At 41.8% G+C, this 27712-nt stretch overlaps 2 protein-coding genes across 3 annotated transcripts in view; both read right to left on the bottom strand.

Moving 5' to 3' along the window:
• The window catches only part of POLR1B (RNA polymerase I subunit B), a 37176-nt gene extending 24213 nt beyond the window's left edge, over nt 1-12963 (bottom strand). The window contains exons 1-7 of one of the 2 annotated variants that reach the window (XM_004031616.5): nt 12175-12963; nt 7699-7866; nt 7311-7457; nt 5476-5608; nt 3709-3845; nt 2712-2935; nt 1831-2002 (exon numbers count right to left, since the gene is read on the bottom strand). In XM_004031616.5, the coding sequence (XP_004031664.2) occupies nt 1831-2002; nt 2712-2935; nt 3709-3845; nt 5476-5608; nt 7311-7457; nt 7699-7866; nt 12175-12351 (1158 nt within the window). In that variant the 5' untranslated portion in view covers nt 12352-12963. Of the gene's footprint in view, nt 1-1830; nt 2003-2711; nt 2936-3708; nt 3846-5475; nt 5609-7310; nt 7458-7698; nt 7867-12061 lie in introns of both variants that reach the window. The other variant, XM_063695706.1, reaches the window with a different exon arrangement.
• A 9433-nt stretch (nt 12964-22396) lies between these two features.
• Nucleotides 22397-27712, bottom strand: part of TTL (tubulin tyrosine ligase) — a 44554-nt gene continuing 39238 nt past the window's right edge. The window contains exon 7 of the mRNA XM_055378279.2: nt 22397-26097. Coding sequence (XP_055234254.1) covers nt 25983-26097 — 115 coding nt within the window. The 3' untranslated portion in view covers nt 22397-25982. The remainder of the gene's footprint in view (nt 26098-27712) is intronic.

Raw genomic sequence — 27712 nt, 5'->3', positions numbered from 1 at the left:
AAATGTAAATTAACCTTTACTTGAAAGGTTAATTTAATAACAGATTAAATTAATAAGAGAAAACTTACGCTGCCTGCTTTCAATTTTTGTCACGAAAATTCTAGGCTGCTGAAATTTTTCAATCTAATTTTATGGACAGAGCAAACAGAAACAAAGATTATTACCTTTCGGGAAGAATGTAAATAAGAATTACTACCTAGATAAGAAATTAGAAGGCCGGGTGTGGTAGCTCACGCCTGTAATCCTAGCACTTTGGGAGGCCAAGGTGGGTGGCTCACTTGAGGTCAGGAGTTCGAGACCAGCCTGGCCAACATGGTGAAATCCCGTCTCTACTAAAAATAAAAAAATTAGCCGGGCATGGTGGCACGCGCCTGTAATCCTAGATACCCGGGAGGCTGAGGCAGGAGAATTGTTTGAACCCGGGAGGTGGAGGTTGCAGTGAGCTGAGATCGTAGCATTGCACTCCAGCCTGGGACATAGAGCAAGACTCTGTCTCAAAATAAAATAAAATAAATTAGAAGCCAGGCACAGTGGCTCACACCTGTAATCCCAGCACTTTGGGAGGCTGAGGCAGGTGGATCACCTGAGGTCAGGAGTTCGAGACCAGCCTGGCTGACATGGTGAAACCCCATCTCTACTAAAAATATATTAACTCTTAGATTACATCTTTTTGAGGATAAGATGCAAAATATAAAATGCCACTGAATCAATATTCTTATGAAATCATTTTTGTGCCATGCCAACTTTCTCTCTATATATATCTACAGTCAAATTTCACTACTCACAGTAGTTATGTTCTAATGAACACTGAATTAACACATATAAAACCACTACTCCTGGGGAAAAATACAGGCCTGGGTTCCTGCAAGTCTCTGGTCATAACATTCTGGTCAACGGATCAATATACAATCTTGTTTAATGTAAGCTTTTGTTGAAAGGCACCTTATTTAACATACCTTGTTAATTCATTAAAACTGAACACTAGACAGCGCTTCAGTGCTATGCTTGGGGACCATTATAAACAGCAAAAACTGGCCAGGCTCAGTGGCTCATGTCTCCAATCCTATCACTTTGGGAGGCTGAAACAGGAGGATCACATGAGCCCAGTAGTTTGAGACCAGCCTGTACAACATAGTGGGACCCTGTTTCTACAAAAAAAATTAAAAATTAGCCGGGTGTGGTGGTGAATGTCTATAGTCCCAGCTGCTCAGGAGGCTGAGGTGGGAGGATTGCTTGAGCCTGGGAGGTTGAGGCTGAGACCCTGTCTCAAAAAAAAACAAAAAAGTCACCAATAAGAAGCAAGACAATGTGAAAAACGTAGCACTGAATGCACCTCAAAAAGGACCCTCTTTATAGTATGAGCTGAAACCGGAAAGCAGAGCATCGCCCTGCCCCGCCTCAGCTGTCACATTTGCCTCAGGAGACCCAAATTCTTCACTGCTCTGCTCATGTATGTGAATAGTCATGAAAGCACCGAGCACTGACATTAGGGTTACAAATAAATTTTAGCCAGTGAGTGAATTCACAAATACAGAATCTACAAATAATGAGGATCAACCATATGTATAAATACAGGCCATTTGCTTTTTATCATTAACACTGTGACCAAGATTTGATGTGATCTTTATATAAAAATATTAAGCAAATTTCCAAACCTGGTGTAAGCTAGGATTTCTGATTCCCTTACTGCTAAATGAACAAACAAAAAAGAGACCACACAAAATGCCAAAACTAGAAACTATAAACATGCAGAAAACAGTAGTGCTGGACAAAGTCACACCATTCCACAAGTGGTACCACTGGCCAAGGGTGGACATAGCACGCATTTACCTTCAGGAACATAAGGAAGAGCTGACCCGGTGTGAGGACTTCCTGGTTCACCAAACTATCAGGATTGTCCTCCATGCACTCTCCTTTGGCTAAAGCAAAGAGCTTTCGAGTCATGAGACAAAGCATATAAAACTTTTCAGTATTGGATTTCAAGTGGATACAGATGCACTGGCTGTGAAAACAGAAAAAAAAAAAAGCTTAAAACAATTCAGTTGGTAATACTACTTAATGTTCTATTAACCAAGATCTCCAACTCATGCTTACTTAACTTTAATTAAATAAAATTAAGCATTCAGTTTTTGAGCTACACTGGCCACATTTGAAGTGCTTATCATGTGGCTGGTGGCTATGCACTGGACAGCACCAGTATGGAGCTGGCTTCTTTAGTAATTATACAGTGGTTATATAAGACAAAGTCCTTGCTTTGGAGAAATAAAGTGATACAATCCCTGCAACTTTCAGGGATTGTACAGAAAGAAAAATGTACATCTGTGTACACAGAAAGTAAAAAAGTAAATGTAAATGAATGAAATGTTCACAATTAGAATCCAATGTACTATTTGGACATTATTCTGGAAGTCTGAAATGATTTCAAAATAAAAGTTTGAAATCCAATGTACTATTTGGACATTATTCTGGAAGTCTGAAATGATTTCAAAATAAAAGTTAAAAAGTACTATAAAATAAAACACAACTACTAAAAAAATACAAGTGAGGAGGGCCGCAAAAACAAAGGTAGCCCCCGGCTAGCAAGGACCAGGATTCTACCCCAAGATTCATTCTCATTCCCAAATCACTCGCCCGCCCAAACTGCAACCAATACAAAGAACCACTGACAGCCCTCTGCCCCTCCAAAAACAGTTTAGACAAAGCACACATACTTAAACAGGAACTCCGCAGCTTGCTCATTTGGGTACCAGTCAGGAACATTGAGTTTTACTCTGAAGCATTCACCTAGGTAGTTAAGGACCTGTTTTTGTGTCGAACAACCCTCTTCCATTACAATCCTTAACATCTGAGAAACAGAGTTCCTAAGGAAAGAATCATCCTCTTTTCCTTTGATGAGCTCCTGAAAGATCTGATAATCAGAAAAGCTGACAAGTGCCTAGAATAGAAAATAAAAGGTTTAATTGCTCACTAATAACTAAAATACTTTATCTATTCACTAATAATTATCTTCTCTCATTTTTTTAATACCCAAGGAAAATTAGCACTCTGCTATTGCTGAATCAAAGTAAACTCTCTAAAATAAAGCATTCTTTGTATGATAGCCAGACAGCAAAATTGCCTCCAGGGTCCTCATCTCCTGGTGTTCACAAACGTGTAGTTTCATCCCATGCCGAATCAAGGCTGGCCTGCTTGACCAAGAGAATGTGGTGAAAAAGATAATGGGAGACTCCCAGGGCTAGATCACAAAGGGCACTGCAGCTTTTTCCTTCTGCATCTTCTGCTCTCTGTTCTCTCAGCTAACTATATGGAGGAAGACAGTTGCCTCAAGCAGCCTACAGAAAGGGCCATGTAGAGAGCAACCCCATGAGGAGACCTCCTGCCAACAACCAGCAGATTTGCCAGCCATGTGAGTGAGCCACCTTGGAAGTCCTCAAAATGACTGCAGTCCTGTCTGACATCTCCATGCAACCTCCTGAGACCCTGGGCCACAACTGCCCAGCCAAAGCACTCCCAAACTCCCGACCCGCAGAAACTGTGAGACAGAAATGTTTATTGAGTTTTAAGCTATTGAATTTTGAGGTAATTTGTTTTGGAGCAGTAGACAACTAGTACAGTATTATTTTAACAAGGAGAATCCATCCAATGTGCACAGGATACTAACCCCAATGAATTTCTTCATAACAAAAGAATGCATTCATTAAGTCATACCTTAAGTGCAAATCCCAAAGGAAGAAAAAACAGTTCTTTCCGGTAAATAAAGTTCAACATAACAGTGCCATTTTCCAAGTAGTGGAGGTTCATATTGACAGCAGAATGTTCTTCCCTCACACAGTGCATTGAAACTCCTATTGAACCAAACAAAAAAATCAGAAACTCATTGATATCTTAATTGCTTCAACCATTTTCTTTCTGAACAATCTTACCCTCTTAGACACAATTAAAGCCAAATCACTAAGTTTAGCCAAGACTGGCAATCAAAAATGTTTCTAAACCTCAGCAAATGTCCTCTTGCATGCAAAATCTACCCAGATTGAGAAACACTAATGTAAAATAACTGAAACTATGAATTTAAGCAAACTTCAAAGTTTCCCTCCAGGACAGAGTCCACATCTTTTAGCACTTTATATCCGCCTTAAACTGTGGAGTCTGGTCAAGACATGGTGCTTGATCTAATAGTTTCAATGGAGAAAAGTAGAATTTTAGATTTTATTTCAGTTTCAGGCAAAGACTGCTAAGACATACTACCATCAACTGATGCAAAAGAAAATCACTAGACATTCGGGTATGCTGTTTTTCTAGGTATAGTATGTATGGCTATAATTAAGGTCTGATTTTTAGCTCAACTATCAGGACAAATTGTTTAACTGTCAGGGTTGCTCAAGAATACAACATGCTGTCTTAGGCATTGTCAAAGAGAATGTTCCAACAGAGGCCAGGTGGCTGTCAGACAGAGACCCTGAGGGGTGTACCACAGTGGCCTGAACCAGAAGACATCCAAGGCCCACATTCACCTATGGCCAAGCCAGACTAGCCTTCGTCTTCATAAGTAGTAACAAAAATACACATGCTCTTTCAGTTTGCAAAAGTGCAGCAGCCTGAACCAGAAGACAGCCAAGACCCACACCCACTTATGGCCAAGCCAGACTAGCTTTCATCTTCATAAGTAGTAACAAAAATACACATGCTCTTTCAGTTAGCAAAAGTGAATTTTAAAATGCTTATGATAAAAATCATATATATTCAAGGTGTACAATACCTTGAATATACATATACATATATTATAATGATTTCCACAATCAAACTGATGAAAACATCAATCACCACTCATAGTTATCATCTGTAGTACGTGTGCACGCGTGTGTGGTTGAGACACTTAAAATGTACTCATCAATTTTAAGCAGTACAGTATTACTATCATCACCAGGCTGTACATCAGATCCCCAGAACTTATTCATCTTGTAACTGCAAGTCTGTATCCTCTAACATCTCTCCATTTCTTCTTCCATCCCAATTATGAAAACTTAACACAAGAATGCTCAATAGAAAAACAACAAAAAACAAAAGAAAGACCAGACACGGTGTCTCATGCATGTAATCTCAGCACTTTGGGAGGCTGAGGCAGAAGGACTGCTTGAGCCCAAGGGTTCGAGATCAGCCTAGGCAACATGGTGAAACCCCAACCCTACCAAAAAAAAAAAAAAAAAATTAGCTAGGCATGGTGGCACGTGCCTGTGGTCCCAGCTACTCGGAAGGCTGGGGTGGGAGGATCATCTGAGCCTGGGAAGGTTGAGGCTATGGCGAGCTGTAATCACACCACTCTGCACTCCAGCCTGGGTGACAGAGTGAGACCCTGTCTCAGAAAAAAAAAAAAAGAAACAAAAATATCAAAGACCATGTGGATGCATCTACTTCAAAAAAAAAAAAAAAAGTTTTAAATTTTCCTTAAAAAATATTCTAATAATCTCCAGAACTTACCATACTGAGTATAACCAGGCCCTCTGGTTTTCCATTTTGGTCTTATCATTGCAATGGGAAAATTTCTCCGAGGCATAATCAACATTCGGATGACTTTTTCAATGCCATTGATTATAAAATAGCCCCCCATTTCCTGCCAAAAAGATGAATTGCAACTTGTTAAACAAAGATACATGACTAACTGTAAACATGAACCTCACTCCTAGCCAAAGGTAGTACAACACACAGAATAGGAACACAGAGGTGAAATGTACTACTGATCCCTTGAAAACAGTACACAGACACTGTCTTTGTGTGAATTAACAGTTTTCTCAAGTATATTACAAAGGTCCTAGGGACACGGGAAAAAAGTATGGAAGAAAAACAGGGTACTTCTCTTTATCAGACAGGCTCAACCTAACTTGCCTTTCTGTCCCCTAAAATGACTTCAGTCTTCAAACAACACTAAAAAAAACTTACTCCAAAGAGGTGTTGAAAGATAAAAACTGGGCCGGGCGTGGTGGCTCACGCCTGTAATCACAGCACTTTGGGAGGCCAAGACAGGAGCATCACAAGGTCAGGAGATCGAGACTATCCTGGCTAACACGGTGAAACCCCATCTCTACTAAAAATACAAAAAATTAGCCAGGCGTGGTAGTGGGCACCTGTAGTCCCAGCTACTCGGGAGGCTGAGGCAGGAGAATGGCTTGAACCCAGGAGGCGGAGCTTGCAGTGAGCCAAGATTGTGCCACTGCGCTCCAACCTGGGTGAAAGAGGGAGACTCTGTCTCAAAAAAAAAAAAAAGAAAGATAAAAACTGTAACCACTTTGCTTCCATACTCGAGTATGGTTTCCCAAATAAGTTCAAAAACTTGATTGTATGAAAGCTCTGGAAACCAGAAATTTGGATTAGCTAAATAGAAAAATATTTTTAATAGCTCTGCTCAATATCACATTTCTGTAATAAACAGCTACTATTTACGAATTGCCTACTATGAATCAGGCATATTATAGTAGGTGCTCTATGTTATCATAACATTTAATTCTCATAACAATGAGTGGGGTAGCTATTATACCCATTTGCAGCAGAGGAAACTGAGGCTCAGGGAGATTAACTTCCCCAAACCACAAGATTGATAAGCGGAAGAGTTGTGTGTCAAACCCAGATCTGACACCAAAACCCTCTTCCCACCACATAACACCATCTACCTATTTAGTAGGCACTGTCTGTTCATCTTGATTACCTCAACTCAACACTGCAAAGCCACCTAATATAGCTGAAAGAAATGATGAAGGGAATGCATATAAGTCATTTAATATGCGCACAGAATCTTACTGTTAGCAAAGCAGACATTTTTATTTTACTTTTTTAGTGACGGGGTCTCACTCTGTCTCCCGGGCTGGAGTGCAGTGGCACAATCATGGCTCACTGTAGTCAGGTCTCCTGGGCTCAACTGATGCTCCTGCCTCAGCCTCCCAGTTAGCTGGGACTACAGATCCATGCCACCACCATGCCCAGATAAATAGACATTTTTGACAATAGCTTTGTGGATTAAGACAGCTTGAAAAAAAAAAAACAAATTTCATGGAAGTATGTCTCTATCATTCAGAAAATTAGGGAAAAACCTACCAGTTCTTCCCCCCAAACAATAATATTCTCTAATTTTACAGCCACTTTTTCATACTGTCTAATTTGATAGCTATTCAGAGCCATACACTGTATGCAGGCAAGATACTGATATCTCTTTCACCTATCCAGAAATTGGAGCACAGAAAGAAAACACTGACACACTTCTTGTCTTCTTACTCCCAACCCAGGCCTTCTCTACTGCCTCATGCCTGGACGCCCGTGATTACCTCTGCCTCCTCATGGTGCTCAATGAGGGCTTGTGGGGGAAGGTTACGTAAGTTGCAAAGCTTGGATTTCACCATGATGGGAACATAGCCAAGAAACTGCTTAATGATTCCTTTCGAGATTCCATTCACTGCCCAGTTGATATCAGCCTAAATGAAAACAAGAGAAAAAGTTACTTAACAGAAATATCTGCATTTACGAGAACAAATGAGTATTTTCAAAGACTGAGGAAGAAGATCAATTAAATTATTTTATGCCTTAGATTTAGAAGGTGGGATCTCTTAGACAATAGCACCAAGAAAGCAATTTCTGGCATAAACTTTATTAGGCACCCGCCCTACTCCCAAATATGTGCAGTGTTGAGAGTCACACAGCATCACTAGTACTCACTGTCAACTTCCCACGGTAGGTACTCCTTCGGCCCCGGCATTCTGCTGGATAAACATTGGCCTCTTTGCAGATGGTCCCTTTTGGAACTGTAGGTGGACTGATAACAGCATCCAGAATAGTAAAAGAGATACGCTCATCTTTGAAAGCAAATTCAAAGGGAGGTATAGCCTGAAATGCAATTCACACTATTAAATTGCTTGCATTTCCAAGGCATTTTTTCTCTAAGACTCTTCCAAATCTTATGTGTTCTAGAAACATTGATGCCTGTGATGCCACCATGACACACCTAAAAAGGACAGTTAAGGCTACCTCCAGTTGGCCGGGTGCAGTGGTTCCCGCCTGTAATCTCAGCACTTTGGGAGGCCGAGGTGGGAGGATCACAAGGTCAGGAGATCGAGACCATCCTGGCTAACACGGTGAAACCCCATCTCTACTAAAAATACAAAAAAAATTAGCCGGGCGTGGTGGTGGGCACCTGTAGTCCCAGCTACTCGGGAGGCTGAGGCAGGAGAATGGCGTGAACCCGGAAGGCAGAGCCTGCAGTGAGCTGAGATCACGCCACTGCACTCCAGCCTGGGCGACAGAGCGAGACTCCGTCTCAAAAAAAAAAAAAAAAAAAGCTACCTCCAGTCTACTCATAACTTCACTAAATACTTAAAACCACAATGCATTATTAGTACAAGATCATTTTGAGTGACCACATGTGTCAGAGACTGTAGTAGGCTCTAGGGATACAGCTGTGAACAGAACAAAATTTCTGTTCTCTGAACCAAGAGCCTTGTGTATTCTTAACTTGTCTATGTGCATAGCAAGACAAATGGGACTACTGCTAATAGAGCAAGGATACGGAAACATCCTTTAGGATTTAAGACTAGATGCTTAATGTACAATGGCAACGTCAAACTGAAGCCAGAGCCATGCAAAGGAAAAGATGGCGGCCAGGCTGGGTTTCCCCTTCCACAGAAGTTACTTCTTTGTACCATTCTGTAGGGGAAGCTTTGCTGTTCTGAGGAAGGGGCATCACCAAGCTCTCCTATATATTAATTACAAGCAACCTCCTAGACTTAGTCTTAGAATAATGAAAATGAAAAAATGGAACCAAGAAAGAATACCAAGGAGGTTCTCCACCTTCACGTGAGTTAACTTACCTTTTCTAAATTTTAAAATGTTATCTAAAGCTGGTATTATTTTAGAAATTCATATTTTATTTAAAAATAAAAGCCAGATGCAGTGGCTCACACCTGTAATCCCAATATTTGGGAGACCGAGGGAGGAGGACTACTTGAGCTCAGGAGTTTGAGACCAGGCTGGGCCACATAGGGAGACCCTGTCTCTACAAAAAATAAAAATAAAAAAATTAGCCGGGCATAGTGGTGCATGCCTGTGGTCCCAGCTACTCAAGAGGTTGAGGTGGGAGGATCACTTGAGCCTGGAAGGTCGAGGCTGCAGTGAGCTATAACCATGCCACTGCATTCCAGCCTAGGTGACAAAGTGAGATCCTGTCTCAAAAAAAAAAAAAAGAATGGAGTTAGACGATTTGCTTTCTCAAGACGCAGCTGCACTATTTAGAAAGAAATACAGTGAACTGTCATTATTCGTAATAGGTATGTTCTATACAGTTGCCATAAACACTGAATTAGCCAATACTGAACCACTGCTCCTAGGGTAAATACATGGTTAGCTTCCTGCGAGCCTCTGGTCACATTTCATCAACTGATCAATACACAATCTTGTATTATGTGTGTTTCTGTTTAAGGACAGCTTATTTAATACATATTATTGAGTCCGTAACTCATGCCTGAACAAAGCCTATGATTTCATCCACTGATCAATACACAACCTTGCATTATGTGGGTTTCTGTTTAAGGACAGCTTATTTAATATATATTATTGAGTCCCTAACGCATGCCTGAACAAAGCCTATGTTAAATGCATGTATTAATATTTTCCCCTAAAGGCACAGCACAGCCTTCTTGTGCTTAGGAACTTTATACAGAACTTTAATACTTTAATACTTTGCTTGGGGGACATTTTAAACAGCAAAATCACCAACAAAAAGCACAAAACACGGCACTAAATAGATAGTGAAGACAACCTCTGTTTATAGTTTAAGAACTTAAAACAAGAAGGCCGAGCATCACCTTGTTAGATCTCAGCTGGGAAAATGGACACTGAGCAACTCAACTTTTTTGCTGCTTCTGGGCATGGTGCTTTTGGAGTAGAAGTAAATTTTAGTGAGTAGGTGAATTTGCAAATATAGAATCCCCAAGTAATAAAAATCAATTGTATTTTGAAAAGACAGACACATAAATTCTGACTCACAGAAAGGAGGGATTCACTCCAAAGAAATTTGGTAAAATTATGTTTCGTAAGTAAAAAATATGATAACTATTTTTTCCCTTGGCTTTATAAGTATTAGTTATTTATGTTACTGTGTTTTACAGAACTTTTTCAAATACTATATTATTATAGTCCTAGCTAAGTTGTGGCATCATTTTCTATGCAGGGCCAAATTTTCTTCATCTACTTCAACCAAAACAATTATCACAAGGGACTGAATGCACAAGCAGACATGAGAATCCAGTTGTCTTTTCATTAAGCCAGACATTAAAAAGATTTTTAATAATACAATTCATCTAACTTCTTTTTTGCTTTGGAAAATATTTTTCTTAAAAATGTTAACATATAATTGGTTTATTTATTTACGTATTTTTTTTTTTTTGGGAGAGTCTCACTCTGTCACCCAGGCTGGAATGCAGTGGCGCAATCTTGGCTCACTGCAACCTCCGCCTCCCAGGTTCAAGCGATTCTCGCGCCTCAGCCTCCTGAGTAGCTGGGATTACAGACATGTGCCACCATGCCCGGCTAATTTTTGTATTTTTTAGTAGAGATGGGGTTTCACCAGGTTGGCCAGGCTGGTCTGGAACTCCTGACCTCAAGTGATCCACCCGCCTTGACCTCCCAAAGTGCTGGGATTACAGTCAAGAGCCACCACACCCAGCCGACTGGCTTATTTTTAAATTAGTGCTTTTCTAAAATTTCTCAATTGGATTTTTTTTTTTTAAAGACAGGTCTCACGCTGTTACCGAGGATGGAGTGCAGTGGCACAATCATAGCTCATTGCAGCCTCAAATTCCTGGGTTCAACTTATCCTCCCACCTCAGCCTCCCGAGTAGCTGGGACCAGCTACTTGGGTGCGCACCACCATGCCCCACTAATTTTTAAATTTTTATGGAGATGGGGTTTCACTATGTTATCCAAGCTGGTCTTGAAATCCTGGGCTCAAGTCATCCTTCTGCCTTGGCCTCCCAAAGTCCTGGGATTACAGGTGTGAGGAACTGCACCCAGCCCGATTAACTTTTAATTAGGTATTTTTTCTCACAGACATGATACTGTAACAATCCAGGCACAATACAAACAACCCCCACCTCTCTAGTCTTTCTAAACAATAAATCTTAATGGCTCCCATATTATTTGCCGAATAGAGTTCAAGAATCAGACTGGCAATCAAAGCTCTCCACATTATCTGTATCCCTATCTCGCACAACACAAATCTTACCCAACAAAACCACAGGTAGGGTCCCCTAAGCATGTGACTCTGCTCTACTCTTCCCCTGGACGAAATGCACGTTTCTCACTTCTTGAACTCATCTAATCCTGCTCTTTCTCAAACTCCTGGATTAGTTGCGCCGCCCATATGCTCCCACAGTAGCCCACACAATCCCTTGGCAGAGCAGTTCTCAAGAACATTGGCATGGACTGCTTTCATATCTTCACCCCTTCAACCCCCAAACACGACAGGGAGCACTTAAATGCATGAACTGTCTCGTACACGGGACTGCCTCCTCCACATCCTCTGAGCCTATTGCCTGGAGACACTGGGGATGCTTAATAAACGAAACTTTCCCCCACCATACTCACTTGAATTCTGCTACCATTACTCTACGCTAATAATGCAATTACACTTTTCGAGTCAATCTTGCTTTTATGACTCATTTATACCTTCCTCGGCACCTGCTTAATTCATAACAAATGACGAGTAGTTTCTCTCTTTAAAGCTCTAAGAGAAGGAAACTGAAGGATAACCCTGAACATTACACTGTACCTACAAATACGTTCGGAATCTTTTGAGGTACGTTTTGGAGAGGTAAGTCTTCAAGTGATATAAAGCCGTGTGCATTGTGAAGCACACCCCAGATAAGCCACTTCCTCACTCTCACAGCACCCCGAAACTGTCCAAACTACAGTTCACAATCACTTTTCACTCCAGAATCACGAATACATCTCTTAAGACGTCTCGACTACAAGTCTCACGAAGGCCAGTACCGCGTTCTGTTTAACATGTGCTCTCCCGCTTACCCACCAAGCCTGTCAGGATCAAGGAGCACATGCATTTGGGGTCATACTGTGACCTCCCAGCCATCTCCCTGGGATTGGCCTCGCCGCGGCAAGGGCGCCAGCGGACGCCGCGCTCACCTGCACCGCGAGGCCGAGACCCTCGTGCACAGCGTAGTTGAAGGACTCCACATGCGCCCGCGTCAGCTCCTGCAACGCTGCCTTTTGCTGTTCCCGCGGGATTCCATAAGAGGGGTCAGTCAAGTGCTTTAGGCTAGGCCCGCTGGGCAGGTTCCGCCACCGGCTGCCAGGATCCATGTGGCCACCTGCACACCGGACGCCAGTCTCTTGGTACACGCCGGAAGTAATGGCCGGAGTCCCGTTTCCGCAGCCTGCTGGGAAATGTAGTCCCCTCTCGTTCCACCCGCCCTAGGCCCTGCGGTTTCGGTTTCTTGGGGTCAACGTGGAACCAAAAACGTCGAGTGAACGGGCCGATTAAGGCCGTGTCCAGCCAGAGCGTGGCGGGCCCTCCCTTTCTCCCATATTCCGCCCCACTCATCTCCCCGCTCTGCAAAAGATGCCGCAGGTGGAAACCCGCTCCCCGCCCAGTTGAGCATGTGACCTCTTTGGCTCTCATTGGCTCAGTCAATTAGGATTGGAGGAGAGCGGTCTTCTCAGGTTCTCTTCTATTTCCCTTAACCTGTTCCCAGTCCCACGCTGATGCCGACCCTGGGGAGTCATCCGGCCAAAGTCGTTGCTTCAACGAAAAAGCGGATGCCGGGCCCCGGGCTGACTCTCTACCCAACTCCTAACTCGCGAGGCTCACCCCTGGGAAGCCAAGGAGTGGTCGGGCCCCGCTAACCTCCTCGCATCTTCCGGACTGGAGTCCTGGGGGAGGCCTGGGGAAGGAGGTGGGAGAGGAGTCGGGCGGTCCCAGATGGAGGGGATGGGGCAGCGGGGCGTCCAACTGGATTTACAGCCGGAATTTCTTTTGCGTTCCTGTGAGCCCCTTACCTCCCCAGAATACTGATTAATCAGGGAATGCCTGCTGGGTTTTCAACTTTATTGTGTTTGTGTTTAACAGCTATATTGCGTTATAACTGGCATACAATAAACCACACATTTAAAGTGTACGCGTTAAGTTTTGACCTATGTATACAACCATGCAGCCATCACCACAATTAAAACAATGAATTAAACCACCACTACCCAGTATCTTCCTGCCCCGATAGTCCCTCCTTACTGTCAACTTCCCCTTTCCTAGTTCAGCTGGTACTTTTCATTCCTATATCACTTTTTATAAAAAATTCGAGCCGGGAGTCTGTTGCACAGGCTGGTCTTGAACTTCCGGCCTCTAGTGATCCTCTCGCTTTGCCTCCCTAAATGCTGGGATTACAGGCATGAGCCACCGCGCGCGCCCGGCCAACTGAGTAGTTGTAGTTCTTTATATAGCCTATACTAGTCCTTGTCAGATACATGATTTGCAAATATTTTTCTCCCATTCTGTGGGTTTTTACTTTCTTGCTGGTGTCCTTTGAAGCAAAACGTTTTAATTTTGAAGTGTAGTTTTTTTCTTTTGTTGCCTGTCTTTTTATATCATATCTAAGACATCATTGTGTAATCCAAGGTCATGAGGATTTAAAAAAAATTTATGGGTACATAATTAGCATATTTATGAGGTATATGAGATGTTTTCATATAGGCATACGATGTAATAATCACAGGAGGGTAGATGGGGTTTCCATCACCTCAAGCATTCATCATTTCTGTCATGAACATTCCAATTGTACTTCCTCAGTTATTTGTAAAGGTACAACAAATTATTGCTGACTGCAGTCACCCTGTTGTGCTATCAAATACTAGATATTTTTCAATCATGGGGATTTTCACCTATATTTTCTACTAAGAGTTTTGTAGTTTCAACTCTTACATTTAAGTCTTTGACTCATTCTGAGCTAATTTTTGTATATGGTGTGAGAAAGGCATATCACTTTATTCCTTTGCATGTGGATATCCAGTTGTCCTAACACCATTTGTTAAAAAGACTATTCTTTCCCTCATCAAATTGTCTTAGCCTCCTTGTTGAAAATCAATTCACTATAGATGCAAGGGTTTATTTTTGACTCTCAGTTCTATTCTCTTGATCTGTATGTCTATCTACATTTATCTGTATATCTGTCTACAAACTACACAGATTTGATTAATATAGCTTTGTAATAAATTTTGAAATCAGGAAGTGCACATCCTCCAACTTTGTTCTTCTTTCTCCAGATTTATTTGATCCTTTGTATTTCAATATGGATTTTAGCGTCAGCTTAGCTTGTCAATTTCTTTTTTTGTTTTTTTGTTTTTTTGTTTTTTTGAGACAGAGTTTTGCTCTTGTTGCTGAGGTTGGAGTGCAGTGGCATGATCTTGGCTCACTGCAACCTCCACCTCCTGCCTCAGCCTCCCAAATAGCTGAGATTACAGGCATGCACCACCATGCCTGGCTAATTTTGTATTTTTAGTAGAGACAGGGTTTTACCATGTTGGCCAAGCTGGTCTTGAATTCCTGACCTCAAGTAATCCACCTGCCTTGGCCACCCAAAGTGCTGGGATTACAGGTGTGAGCCACCACACCCGGCCCAGCTTGTCAATTTCTGCAAAGAAGGCTGAGATTCTTGATCAGGATTGTGTTCAATTGGTAGATCAATTTGGGGCCTATTTTCATCCTAACAATAATTATCTCCCAATCCATAAACATGGGATGTCTTTCCATTTATTTAGGTGTTCTTTAATTTCTTTCAGAGATGTTTTGTAGTATTTGGTGTAGAAATGAACTTTTGTTAAATTTATTCCTAAGTATTTCATTCTTTTTGGTGTTGATATAAATGGAATTGTTTTCTTAACTTCAAATTGTTTGTAATATGTAGAAATACCATTGAGTTTTGTATATTGATCTTGTGTCTGGCAATCTTGCTAAACTCTTTATTAGTTCTAACAGCGTTAGTGGATTTCTTAGGACTTTTTCTATATGGTATCTTGTCGTCTGCAAAGAGAGATCATCATACTTCTACCTTTCCAATCTGAATGCGCAGTCTTCTTTCCTTCCTTTTGTCTAATTGCTCTGTCTAGAACATTTAATACAATGTTGAAGTGACAAGAATAAATATACTTGTTTTGTGCCTGATATTGGGAAGAAAGCTCCCAACTGGAGCTTTCACATCACCATTAATATGATGTAGGCTGTGGGTTTTTCCAAAGATGCTCTTTATCATGTTGAGGAAGTAATTTATTTCTAGTTTGTTGAAAGGTTTTTTCCAAGAAAGAGTGTTGTGTATTGCCAAATGCTTTTTCAGTGTATATTGAAATGATCATGTGCTTTTTGTCCTCTTTTTTCTATTAAAGTGGTATATTAAGTAAATTTTGTATGTTAAAAAAAACCTTGCATTTTCTTTTCCCCTTCTCAACGTTTATTTTAGAATCAGGGGGGTACATGTGCAAATTTGTTACAAAGGTATATTGGGTGATGCTGAGGTCTGGGGTATGGTTGAACCTGTCACCCAGGTAGCGAGCACAGTATCCAATAGGTAGTTTTCAATCTTTGCTCCCCTCCTTCTCTCCTGGCTCTAGTAGTCCCCAGTGTCTGCTGTTCCCATCTTTTTTTTTTTTTTTTTTTTTTTTTTTAGACAGAGTCTCTGTCACCCAGGCTGGAGTGCAGTGGCGCAATCTTGGCTCACTGCAACCTCCGCCTTCCAGGTTCAAGTGATTCCCCTGCTTCAGCCTCCTGAGTAGCTGGGATTACAGGCGCCTGCTACCACGCCCGGCTAATTTTTTGTATTTTTAGTGGAGACGGGGTTTCACCATATTAGCCAGGATGGTCTTGATCTCCGGACCTCATGATCTGCCCACCTCGGCCTCCCAAAGTGCTGGGATTACAGGCGTGAGCCACCGCGCCTGGCCTCTTCCCAACTTTATGTCCATGTGTACCCAATGTTTAGCTCCCACTTTTTAATTTTTTTGAGACAGGACTTGCTCTGTCACCTAGGATAGAGAGCAGTTGTGCGATCTCTGCTCACTGCAACCTCCTCTTCTCAGGTTCAAGCGATTCTTGTGCCTCAGCCATCAGAGTAGCTGGGCTACAGGCATGCACCACCATGCCTGGCTAATTCTTGTATTTTTAATAGAGACCAGATTTAATCATGTTGCCCAGGCTGGACTCAAACTCCTGGCCTCATTTGATCTGCCCACCTTGGCCTCCTAAAAGCGCTGAGATTATAGGAGTGAGCCACCATGCTCAGCCTAGCTTCCACTTATAAGAGAACATGCGTTATTCCAAACTTTGTAATCTTAGGGTAAGTCCCACTTAGTCATAATGTATAATCCTTTTTCTATGTTGCTGGATTTGGTTTACTAGTATTTTGTTGAAGATTTTTTCCGTTTGTATTCCCAAGAGATTATTGGTCTGCTATTTGCTTTTCTTGTGACATCTTTGTCTGGTTTTGGTATCAGGGTATTAAGAGTGACCTCATAAAGTTGAGGACACTCTTCTCAATTGAGGAGTATTTTCTTCTCTTCTATTTTTTAGGAGACTCTATGAAATATTGGTGTTAATTCCTTACCATCTGGCTTACAATCTGGTCCTGGGCTTTTCCCTGTGGGAAGTTTTAAAAGAATTATTATTAGTCCAACCTCTTGTATATTTCTTCATTAATACAGAAGTTAACAAAATTTGTTACTGATTTCTGATTTTATTCCAACATGGTCAGAGAACATATGCAGTATAATTTCAATTCTTTTAAATTTACTGAGACTTGTTTTATGGCCTAGCATGTGATCTACCCCAGAGAATGTTCCATGTGCACTTGAGAAGGATGTGTATTTTGCTGCTGTTGGGTGGAGTGCCTTGTAGATATTTGTCAAGTCTAGTTGGTTTATAGTGTTTTCTATTTTCTTGCTGATCTTCTGCCTAGTTGGTCTAGCTATTATTGAAATGGAGTTTTGAGGGTTCCAACTATTGTAGTTAAATTGTCTGTTTCTTCCTTCAATTCTCTAAGTTTTTATGTCATGTATCTTTAGGCTGTATTGCTAGGTACATATGTTTATAATTGTCATATTTTCCTAATGGACTGACCCTTTTATCAATATAAAATGTCCTTGGCATACAAGTGGCCAAGAAACATATGAGAAAATGTTCATCATCACTAATCAACAGAGAAATGCAAATCACAACCACAACAAGATATCATCTCACGCCAGTCAGAATAGCTATATTAAAAAGTCAAAAAATAACAGATGCTGAAGAGGCTAAGGAAAAAAAGAGAATGCTTATACACTGCTGGCAGGAATGTAAATTGGTTGAACCACTGTGGAAAGAAGTTTGGAGATTTCTCAAAGAATTTAAAACAGAGCAGCTGGGAATGGTGGCTCATGCCTGTAATCCCAGCACTTTGGGAGGCTGAGGCAGGTCGATCACCTGAGGTCAGGAGTTCAAGACCAGCCTAGCCAACATGGTGAAACCCTGTCTCTGCTAAAAATACAAAAATTAGCTGGGCATGGCAGCACACGCCTATAGTCCCAGCTACTTGGGAGGCTGAGGCAGGAGAATCGCTTAAACCCAGGAGGCGGAGGTTGCAGTGAGCACAGATCACACCACTGCACTCCAGCCTGGGTGACAGAGAGAGACTCCACCAAACAAACAAACAAAAAACAGAGCTACCATTCAACATAGCCTCCCATTACTGGGTATATATCCAAAAGAAAACAATTCGTTCTACCAGAAAGACACATGCACCTATATGTTTATCACAGTGCTATTCACAAGAGCAAAGACATGGAATCGACCTAGGTGCCCATCAACAGTGGATTGGATAAAGAAAATATAGTACATATATACCATGGAATACTATGCAGCCATAAAAAAGAATGAAATCATGTCCTTTGCAGTAACATGGATGCTGCTGGAGGCCATTATCCTAAGTGAAATAACGCAGGAACAGAAAACCAAATATTGCACAGTCTCATAAGTGGGAGCCAAACATTAGATACACATGGACACAAAAATAGCAACAAGAGACACTAAAGACGACAAGAGGGAGAAGGGAGGGAGGGGTGCAAGGATTGGAAAGCTAACTATTAGGTACTATGCTTACTACTTGGGTAATGGGATCTGTACCCCAACCTCAGGACCCATGTAACAAACCTGTATATGTACCTCCAGAATTTAAAACAAAAGTTGGAACTATTAAAAAAAAGTCTTCTTTGTCTATAGAAACAATTTTTTTCTTAAAGTTTATGTTGTCTAATATTAGTATAGCTACTCCACTTCTCTTTGAGTTACTGTTTGCATGGTATATCTTTTTCCATCATTTTACTTTCAACCTGTTTGTGTTTTTGAATCTAAAGTGTGTTTTGCCAGGTGCATTGGCTGATGCCTGTAATCCCAGCTGCTTAGGGGAGACTGAGGCAGGAGGATTGCCTGAGGACGGGAGTTCAAGACCAGCTTGGGAAACACAGTACGACCCTATCTCTAAAAAAAAAAAATTTTTTTTTGGAGAGATATCTGCACTCCCATGTTTACTGCAGCCTTGTTTGCAATAGCCAAGATTTGGAAGCGACCTAAGTGTCCTTCAGCAGATGAATGGATAAAGAAAATATATTGCTTATACACAATGGAGTACTGTTCAGCCATAAAGAGTGAGATCCTGTCACTTCCAACAACATGGATGGAACTGAAGATCGTTATGTGAAGTGAAATTAGCCAGGCAAGTTTTGAAGTAAGCCAGGTCCTATCTCTTAAAAAATTGTTTTAAATTAGCCAAGTATGGTGGCAGGCACCTATAGTTCCAGCTACTTGGGTGGCTAAGGTGGGAAGATTACTTGAAACCAGAAGTTTGAGGCTGCAGTGAGCTATCATTACACCACTAGACTCCAACCTAGGCAACAGAGCAAGACTCTGTCTCTAAATAATAAAAAAAAAAAAAGAAGTGTGTTTTTTTGTAGATAGCATATAGTTGGATCATGATTTAAAAAAAATCAATTTGCCAGTCTCTACCTTCTGATTGCAGTATTTAATTCATTTGCATTTAATGAAATTACTGATAAGGCAGGATTTATCTACCATTTTACTGTTGGTTTCCTAGGCCTCTTGCCTTTTTTTTTTCTCCTCTATTTTTCATTACTTCCTTCTCTTTTCTTATATATTTTCTAGTGTAACATTTCCGTTTCCTTGTCATTTTTTACTATATATTTAAAATTATTTTCTTAGTGGCTGGTGTGTCTTGAGGTGGACTCTTTGAGTCTTTCCTGCTTAGAATTTGTTGAGCTTCTTGGATTCACTTTAATGTTTTTCCTCAAAGTGGGAAAGGTTTTGGCCACTATTTCTTCCAGTATATGTTTTATCCCCTTCCCTCTCTCTCACTTATCTATTCTAGGACTCCTATTATGTGTATGTTGGTATGTTTGATGGTGTCTGACGGGTGTCTGAAGCACTGATCATTTTTCTTTGCTGATTTTTTTTTTCTGTTGCACAGACTGGATAATCTCAAATGACTTCTAATTTGCTGATTCCTTCTTTTACCAGTTCAAACATTTTTTTAAACTTCTCAAGTAAATCTTTCATTTGCATTTTTGTACTTTGCAACTCTAAAATTTCTACTTGGTTCTATTTTATAAACTAACTTTCTTTCCTTTTTTCTTTTCTTTCTTCTTTCTTTTTTCTTTCTCTCTCAATCTTTCTCTTTTCTTCCCTCCCTCCTTTCCCTCCCTCCCTCCCTTTCTCCTTCTTTCTGCCTGCCTTTCTTTCCTTTCTCTTTCTTCCTCTCTCTTTCTCCCCTTCCTACCTTTCCTCCTTCCCTCTCTCCCTCCTTCTGCCTCTGTCCTCTCTGTTTGTGCAGACACTTAAGGTCAGACGAAAGAGCTGGGGAATTCTCAGGTCTCTTCTGGGCATGTGCACAGTCCTACACATGTGTGTGGCCTTCTGCATTCTTAGGAATAGGTTGAAGCTTTTCAAAACGTCCTATAGAAATCTCATTCCCAGTTTTTCTTTCTAAGTCTTTTGGTCAGTTTGTTTGTTCCAACTGTTACAGCCACCTTAGGAAGTTGAGATGTTCAACAATTGCTGTTGATTTTTTTTGACAAATGCACCCAGGGAAAAGGTTGTTCACACTGGGTAACCTCTTAGTCACATCAAATAAAGACAAGACCTAGGAGTACGGACTTACATGGAACTACCAAAAAGGCCAAATGGCAATTCTCTGGTAATGAAGCTTTGGAGGAGTTCCAATCCCCTTCTGAGCCCTACAGTGGCTGCTCTGCTGCTGGATGTCAGCATGATTGTGTGGCCGAGGCTGTTGTGGAGCTGGGGAAAGGGGGATTGGGAATAGGGTACATTAAAATGTCAGAAAGCTTGCTTTTCTTACTCAGATGCAACCCTTTCCTTTTTTTTTTTTTTTTTTTGAGACAGAGTCTCGCACTGTCGCCCAGGCTGGAGTGCAGTGGCATGATCTCGGCTCACTGCAAGCTCTGCCTCCTGGGTTCACACCATTCTCCTGCCTCAGCCTCCCAAGTAGCTGGGACTACAGGCACCCGCCACCGCGCCCGGCTAATTTTTTGTATTTTTAGTAGAGATGGGGTTTCACTGTGTTAGCCAGGATGGTCTCCATCTCCTGACCTCGTGATCGCCCGCCTTGGCCTCCCAAAGTGCTGGGATTACAGGCCTTTTCTTGAATAAATGGATTGCTGCAAGCCTCTGGTTAATGTCTAGACAGTTTTGCTAGTGTTCTCATCGCTTTTATGGAAGAGAGGGTTTTCAGAGGTTGTTACTCTATTATGCCCACTGATGTCCTCTCATAATTTTTGAAAGGAATTATGCTTGCAACAATCTTCAAGTTCTGCTACTATGTATTGCATTGGAGAGGGGTTCATTTTCCTTTGCCTTCAGGGACTGCTATGGTTTGAATGTGTTCCCCAAAGTAAATGTGTTGGAAACTTAATCTCTACTGCAATAGTGTTGAGAGGTGGGACCTGTAAGAGGTTAGGTCATGAGAGCTCCACACTCATGAATAAATTAATGATGTTATGCCAGGAGTGGGTTAGTTATCACAGGAATGGGTTGCTAGTTAAAGGGTGAGTTAGACTCCATTCCTCTCTTGCCATGTGATGCCTTCTGCCATGCTGAGGCAGCAAGAAGGCCCTCACCAGATATAGCCCCTTGATATTGGACTTCTCATCCTCCAGAACCGTGAGCCGCATACACTTCTCTGTAACATTCTGTTATGGCAATACAAAATAGACTAAGATATGGAGGGATGCTTTGGGGAAAACACTTCTAAAATATGGGTTATGGGAGAACTTAAGGTTAAGGAGGAGGTGTAGCTACTGACAGCAAGTGGGACCAGTCTTTAAGAGAAGTCTTCCAAAGGCTTTGGGCCTGTCCACTCTCAGGGTCCTAAGTAGCTGCCTGCCTGGATCCATGTCTGCTTGCACCCTGCACCCTGCCCATGCAATCTCTGCTGAGTCCACTGGGAATGTGTCATAGTGTATGTGAAACCTGTTCGGAGTGGAGTGCCTACACAGGGCTTCTGGCATGGAAACCTCCTCTGTGCCAGAGGTATATTTATGAAGTGGAAGCAGCCACAGAAGGCAGGCCAGCCATACAAAGGAAAGATGTCCAAAGCATTCAGCCTTATTGCACAAGAAGTTACAAGTTAATAACAATTTGCATTAATGAAACTCTTTCTATCCACAAGACTAAGCACCTCAGGTGTGTGAGGTTTATAGGTATTTAAAAACCTGGCCTTGGTGAAATGCTTTATAAGAACTCGATACACAAGACACGTAAGAAACGATGGGCTGGGACTTTGGCAGCTGAAATAGTCTCAGTGCTTCACTGAGCAGCTCATCAGTTTTGAAGGACAATCTGTTGGCTTATGTATTGGGTAACATCCTGGGGTCAGCAAATTACTGCACATCTGGCCTGCTTTTATATGGCCTATGAGCTAAGAATAGTTTTTTATTTTTTAAGAGTTGGAGAAAAAAATAAAAAATATGCAACAAAGGCCCTACATGGTTTGCAAAGCCTAGCAGATTTATTATCTGGCCTTTTACAGAAAGTCTGTCTACCCCTGAGTAACGGTATCATGGATTTATATTTACTTTATTATTTATTTACTTTTGAGACAGGGTCTTGCTCTGTTGCTCAAGCTAGAGTACAGTGGTGTGAACATGGTTCACTGCAGCCTCACACCTCAGCCTCAAGCGATCCTCCCACCTCAGCCACCACCACATGCCACCATGCCTGGCTAATTATATGGTGAATTTAAATGACCAGTGATATCCCAGGACAGTCAATACCTACAACAAGAACCAAAGAGCACAAAAACACTTGAAATATCATTACTTTACTTTAGTGTTCCAGGCATTTTAAATATTCATACAATTGCCTTATTTCAGCAGTCATTTCCTCTCCAGTACAGATTTTGTGTCCAGAACCAGAGCCATGTACGTCACTGAATTTTCTCTACAGCACCCGCATGCTACACGGGACCTACTCTGGTGCCCATGTCTTTGCTAGTAGAGCCTCTCACCACACTTGCAAGAGGGCTGGACCTCCCCTTGCTTGATGTAGCCTCCACTGTGAATGAAAACACACTTTGTCGCTTCAATCCCAGTACATTTCCAGCACTCCCAGGTGTTCCATGTATGTGGCAATCATCCCACAGAGCTAGTGACACATCATGTCAGCTGGTACCTATGTCAGCACCTGCTCCACTATATCATACAGGTGCTGAGGCACTTAAATGTTCTTGGTAAAATGGAGTTCATAATTGCCATAGGAGTTGAGTTTTGGGGAAAGGGACTTTCAATAATTAATACCCTTAATACATATTTAGCAGATTTATAATTTCATGTCTGTTTACATTTGCTGTCAAAGCTTCATAAACTATTTACGTAAATGAAAGCATGTTTGAGTTTCCAAATGCTGCTATGACAAGCAAACAGAGAAACTGCTTAGACAACACCTGCTTGTGCCATAAATACATACGGCAACATCCGGTCATTCTTAAAGAAATGCTTGTGTTTCCAAAAAGAATTTTTTTTTTAAGTCATAAGCCTTATGCAATTCTTCCAAGATAATAATGTGTTTGTCCTTCCTTCTCAAGCATGGTTCAAGGCATCTCAAGGCATATTGCTGTCTGAGGTTCTGATTTAACTGGCCGGGGGTAGAGTGGAAGAGTGGGCACTAACATTTTTTAAAAGCTTCACAGTCATTCCAGCATGTAGTCAGTGTTGAGAACCTTGGTACTAAAGGCTCTTGCGTCTTCCTACTGTCACTTGTCCTCATCAAAAGCCCTTGAGGTAGTCCCTGGGTCAGGCAATGATCTCTTTCATGGGCTAAGAAACTAAGGCACAGAGAGGTTAACAGGCTCCTCTGATACTGTGCAGTCAAATGACAGAACCATGATTGCAACTGACATTTCCAAATAAACCATGACTCCTCCCCCAGCAACGGGTAGCACTTACATGGACCAAAAGTATGAAGCCTGACTGGGAGCCAGGCATGACCTTCTGTGTCAAGGACATCATGGAAGGGAAAGGAACAGTTCTGAACCAATCATTCCACATGAACAGAAATAAATACATAAAGCCAGGCTTGGTGGTGTGCACCTGTAGTCTCAGCTACTCAGGAGGCTGAGACGGGAGGACTGCTCAAGCCCAGAAATTCGAGGCTGCAGTGTGCTATGATTACAACTGCGAATAGCCACTGCAATCCAGCCTGGGCAACATAGTGAGACCACGTCTCTGTAAAATTTTATTTTAAATTTATTTAAAATTTAAAATCAAATTTTAAAAATTTTAAAAATATTTTTAAAAAAGGAAATAAGTTCCTAAGATACTTATTGGAAGCCACATGAGGAATGAGGCATAACTTTTTCTTTTCTTAAAAGTCTTACTTCCCTCTTATATATGCCATTGAGTCAGGTTTCTCAGAAAATCCATCAAGATTCACAGACTTCCTGACATCTGAATTCTTAGCTCTGTTACTGTGAGGGCTAGAAAACTTGTGAATGTCTCTATAATTTGGGTCCAAAAGATAATTACAAACCTCTGTTAGCATGTGACAGCAATACAAAAATGCCCATGCTTTCCCTGTCACCCGCCCACCTAGACTTGCCAGGGACCCAGAACCCTACACGTTCTAACTGGGTATACATCTTCCCAGGATCCGATCAGATCTCATTCCCATCTCAGAATTTCCCAAACACCAACCCATCGGCTGCGTTGGGCCTCAAGGATTAATGACTACAACTGACTGTTTTATTTTGCTCTACAGGCAAACTTTTAAATCTGTATTCTGGGTAACCCCCAGGACGTTTATTTTGTAATTCCAAATTTCCATGAGAGCCAATTCACCTGGGACCTTCTCCACTTCACCCCAAGGTAACACCCTCACATCCTATCAACTATTGCTGTACCTAAGAAATAATTTCTATCATTATTGCCTTTTTCATTGTAAGTTCTCACATCTCATCATGTTCAAGGAGGCATTGATTTTCTCCTCTTTTGTAAAAGTCTCACCTGACTGCAGAAACGTTTTCTTGAGCCAATTAGAAACGAGGAATGGAGCACACATAGGCATGAAGAAAGAACATAGCACGTTCTGGTGGGGAAGGCAGTTTTCAATGGGTTGCTGTGATTTCCAGGACACTCTAGGAAGGGCCTGTTTACTCAGCTTACACTGAACACAAATGACATCTTGTTCTCCCTACTGCTAGTGATGTGGCCTCCTGAAAAGCCTATAAAGTATTAGTTAATCCAGTAAGTGGAAGCCACTTCTAACAGTACACATTTGTTGAGATTTACAAGACACTGTGTGGAGATGAAACCACTTCTTTCCCATTTTAGAAGACTTTCCCATTCAGGCAGGATATATACTCTCCTAATACCTACAGGCACAGGAACTCGAATCCTTCCTGGAAGGAAACCTGTCCCTCTAGCTACTGCAGAAAGTGCTTGGGGGCATAAAAAGAACAAAAAGGGGGAAAGCAACCTTTGTCTGGGGCAGGGCCACTTGGGGAGTGGAATTTTACTGACTCCTGATCCTCAAAGAGGTTTTTACAAACGTTTAAAAAAAAGTAAAAAAAAAAAAAAGGGAACTAGGCAAAACTGCATTTAGAATTTTGGTTAAAGCAAAGAAAATTGAGAAAATTGAATCATCATATTTTCAAAGACCTACCATATTCAACCTATTAAGTAAAGCAATATATCATGTTTTTTTCTCTCTCATGCTTATTTGATGCTTACAGGTTCAGGGCAGACTTGCCACTTTGTTTCTAAAACATGCAGAGAGCAGACTTAGAGCAGCATATGCTGTTTTGGGGCCCAACCCGCACAAACCCTGACAGGTGACTGACCAAACACCATCAGGAAGGTGATGAGGGAAACCACCTTTGCTGAGAGGCCAGTGCACAGCACAAAACTAAGGACTGTTGGTGCATGCTTGTACAGAGCTTAGTGTGGCAGAGTGTTACCGAAGGGATGGGCGGGGAACACACAGGCAACCTCCAATATGCTCTGACGTCCAATCCATAGTCCAGAGCAGTGGGGCTGCAGCCGGGCATGGAGCTAAGGCACTAGGGCTGCAGTGGGTGGGAGGCACCGACCAGAGGTCCCAGTGCCCTGCCGTTCCCGGGGAGAGGGGAAGGAGCTCTGCTCACAAAGCTGCCTTTGTGTACCAAAGTTATTTTCAAAAGTCTCAACAGCATTGCTGAGAGCTACACCTGGGAAGCCCCCTGAGCAGCCCTCTCTTTGGGAGCTGCCTCCTCTGCTCACGTGCCTTCTTCCATCTCATCTTTGCGAGTTGCCTTTCTTTCCCCTGCTGTGGGCTGGATAAAGAGCAATCCAGTCATTTCACCGTTCCCTGGAGCAGGACCCCGTGCTTTTTCCAAGGCAGCAGGGAGTGCCCTCCGTCACAGCTTGATGAAGGCAGCTGGCTGGGTCTGAGGTTGCTCCACATCTGGGGGTGGGAAGACACTGGAAATGGCTATGTCCACGATGCCCTGGCACAGTTCTGCATATAGCTTCCTGAAATGTGTTTTTAAAAATATCATTGAGGATGTTCATCAAAGTACAAGCAAAAAAAACAGATGTTTTTTGTTTTTGAGACAGGGTTTTGCTCTGTCTCCCAAGTTGGCGTGCAGTGGTGCGATCATGGTACATACACTGCAGCCTCAAATTCCTGGGCTCAAGGGATCCTCCCACCTTAGCCTCCCAAGTAGCTGGCACTATAGGTGTGCCCCACCATGCCCAGCTAATTTTTAAATTTTTTGTAGAGACAGGGTCTTGCTATGTTGCCCATGCTGCTCTTGAACTCCTGAGCTCAAGCAACCCTCTCACCTCGGCCTCCCAAAGTGCTGAGATTACAGGCGTGAGCCACCATGCCTGGCAGTTTTTCTTGTTTTTGTTTTTTACCAAGATCTGCCCTAGAAATTCTATGTCATGACCACATTTCTAAAACTGGTTGCCACTCAGCCAGAGAGAAAGGTCGGGTTACCCGCAAAGGGAAGCCCATCAGACTAATAGCGGATCTCTCGGCAGAAACTCTACAAGCCAGAAGACAGTGGGGGCCAATATTCAACATTCTTAAAGAAAAGAATTTTCAACCCAGAATTTCATATCCAGCCAAACTAAGCTTCAAAAGTGAAGGAGAAATAAAATCCTTTACAGTCAAGCAAATGCTAAGAAATTTTGTCACCACCAGGCCTGCCTTACAAGAGCTCCTGAAGGAAGCACTAAACATGGAAAGGAACAACTGGTACCAGCCACTGCAAAAACATGCCAAACTGTAAAGACCATAGATGCTAGGAAGAAACTGCATCAACTAACGGGCAAAATAACCAGCTAACATCATAATGACAGGATCAAATTCACATATAACAATATTAACCTTAAGTGTAAATGGGCTAAATGCTCTAATTAAAAGACACAGACTGGCAAATTGGATAAACAGTCAAGAGCCATCAGTGTGCTCTATTCAGGAGACCCACCTCACGTGCAGAGACACACATATGCTCAAAATAAAAGGGATGGAAGAAGATCTACCAAGCAAATGGAAAACAAAAAAAGCAGGGGTTGCAATCCTAGTCTCTGATAAAACAGACTTTAAATCAACAAAGATCAAAAGAGACAAAGAAGGCCATTACATAATGATAAAGGGATCAATTCAACAAGAAGAGCTAACTATCCTAAATATATATGCACCCAATACAGGCGCACCCAGATTCATAAAGCAAGTCCTTAGAGACTTACAAAGAGACTTAGACTCCTACACAATAATAATGGGAGACTTCAACGCCCCACTGTCAACATTAGACAGATCAATGAGACTAAAAGTTAACAAGGATATCCAGGAATTGAACTCAGCTCTGCACCAAGCAGACCTAATAGACATCTACAGAACTCTCCACCCCAAATCAACAGAATATACATCCTTCTCAGCACCACATATCTCACTTATTCCAAAATTGACCACATAATTGGAAGTAAATTGACCACATAATTGGAAGTAAAGCACTCCTCAGCAAATGTAAAAGAACAGAAATTATAACAAACTGTCTCCCAGACCACAGTGCAATCAAACTAGAAATCAGGATTAAGAAACTCACTCAAAACCGCTCAACTACATGGAAACCGAACAACC

This window comes from Gorilla gorilla, chromosome 12 (assembly GCF_029281585.2).
Source record: "Gorilla gorilla gorilla isolate KB3781 chromosome 12, NHGRI_mGorGor1-v2.1_pri, whole genome shotgun sequence".
Taxonomy (NCBI): domain Eukaryota; kingdom Metazoa; phylum Chordata; class Mammalia; order Primates; family Hominidae; genus Gorilla; species Gorilla gorilla.
This window is presented reverse-complemented; position numbering and strand designations above follow the sequence as displayed.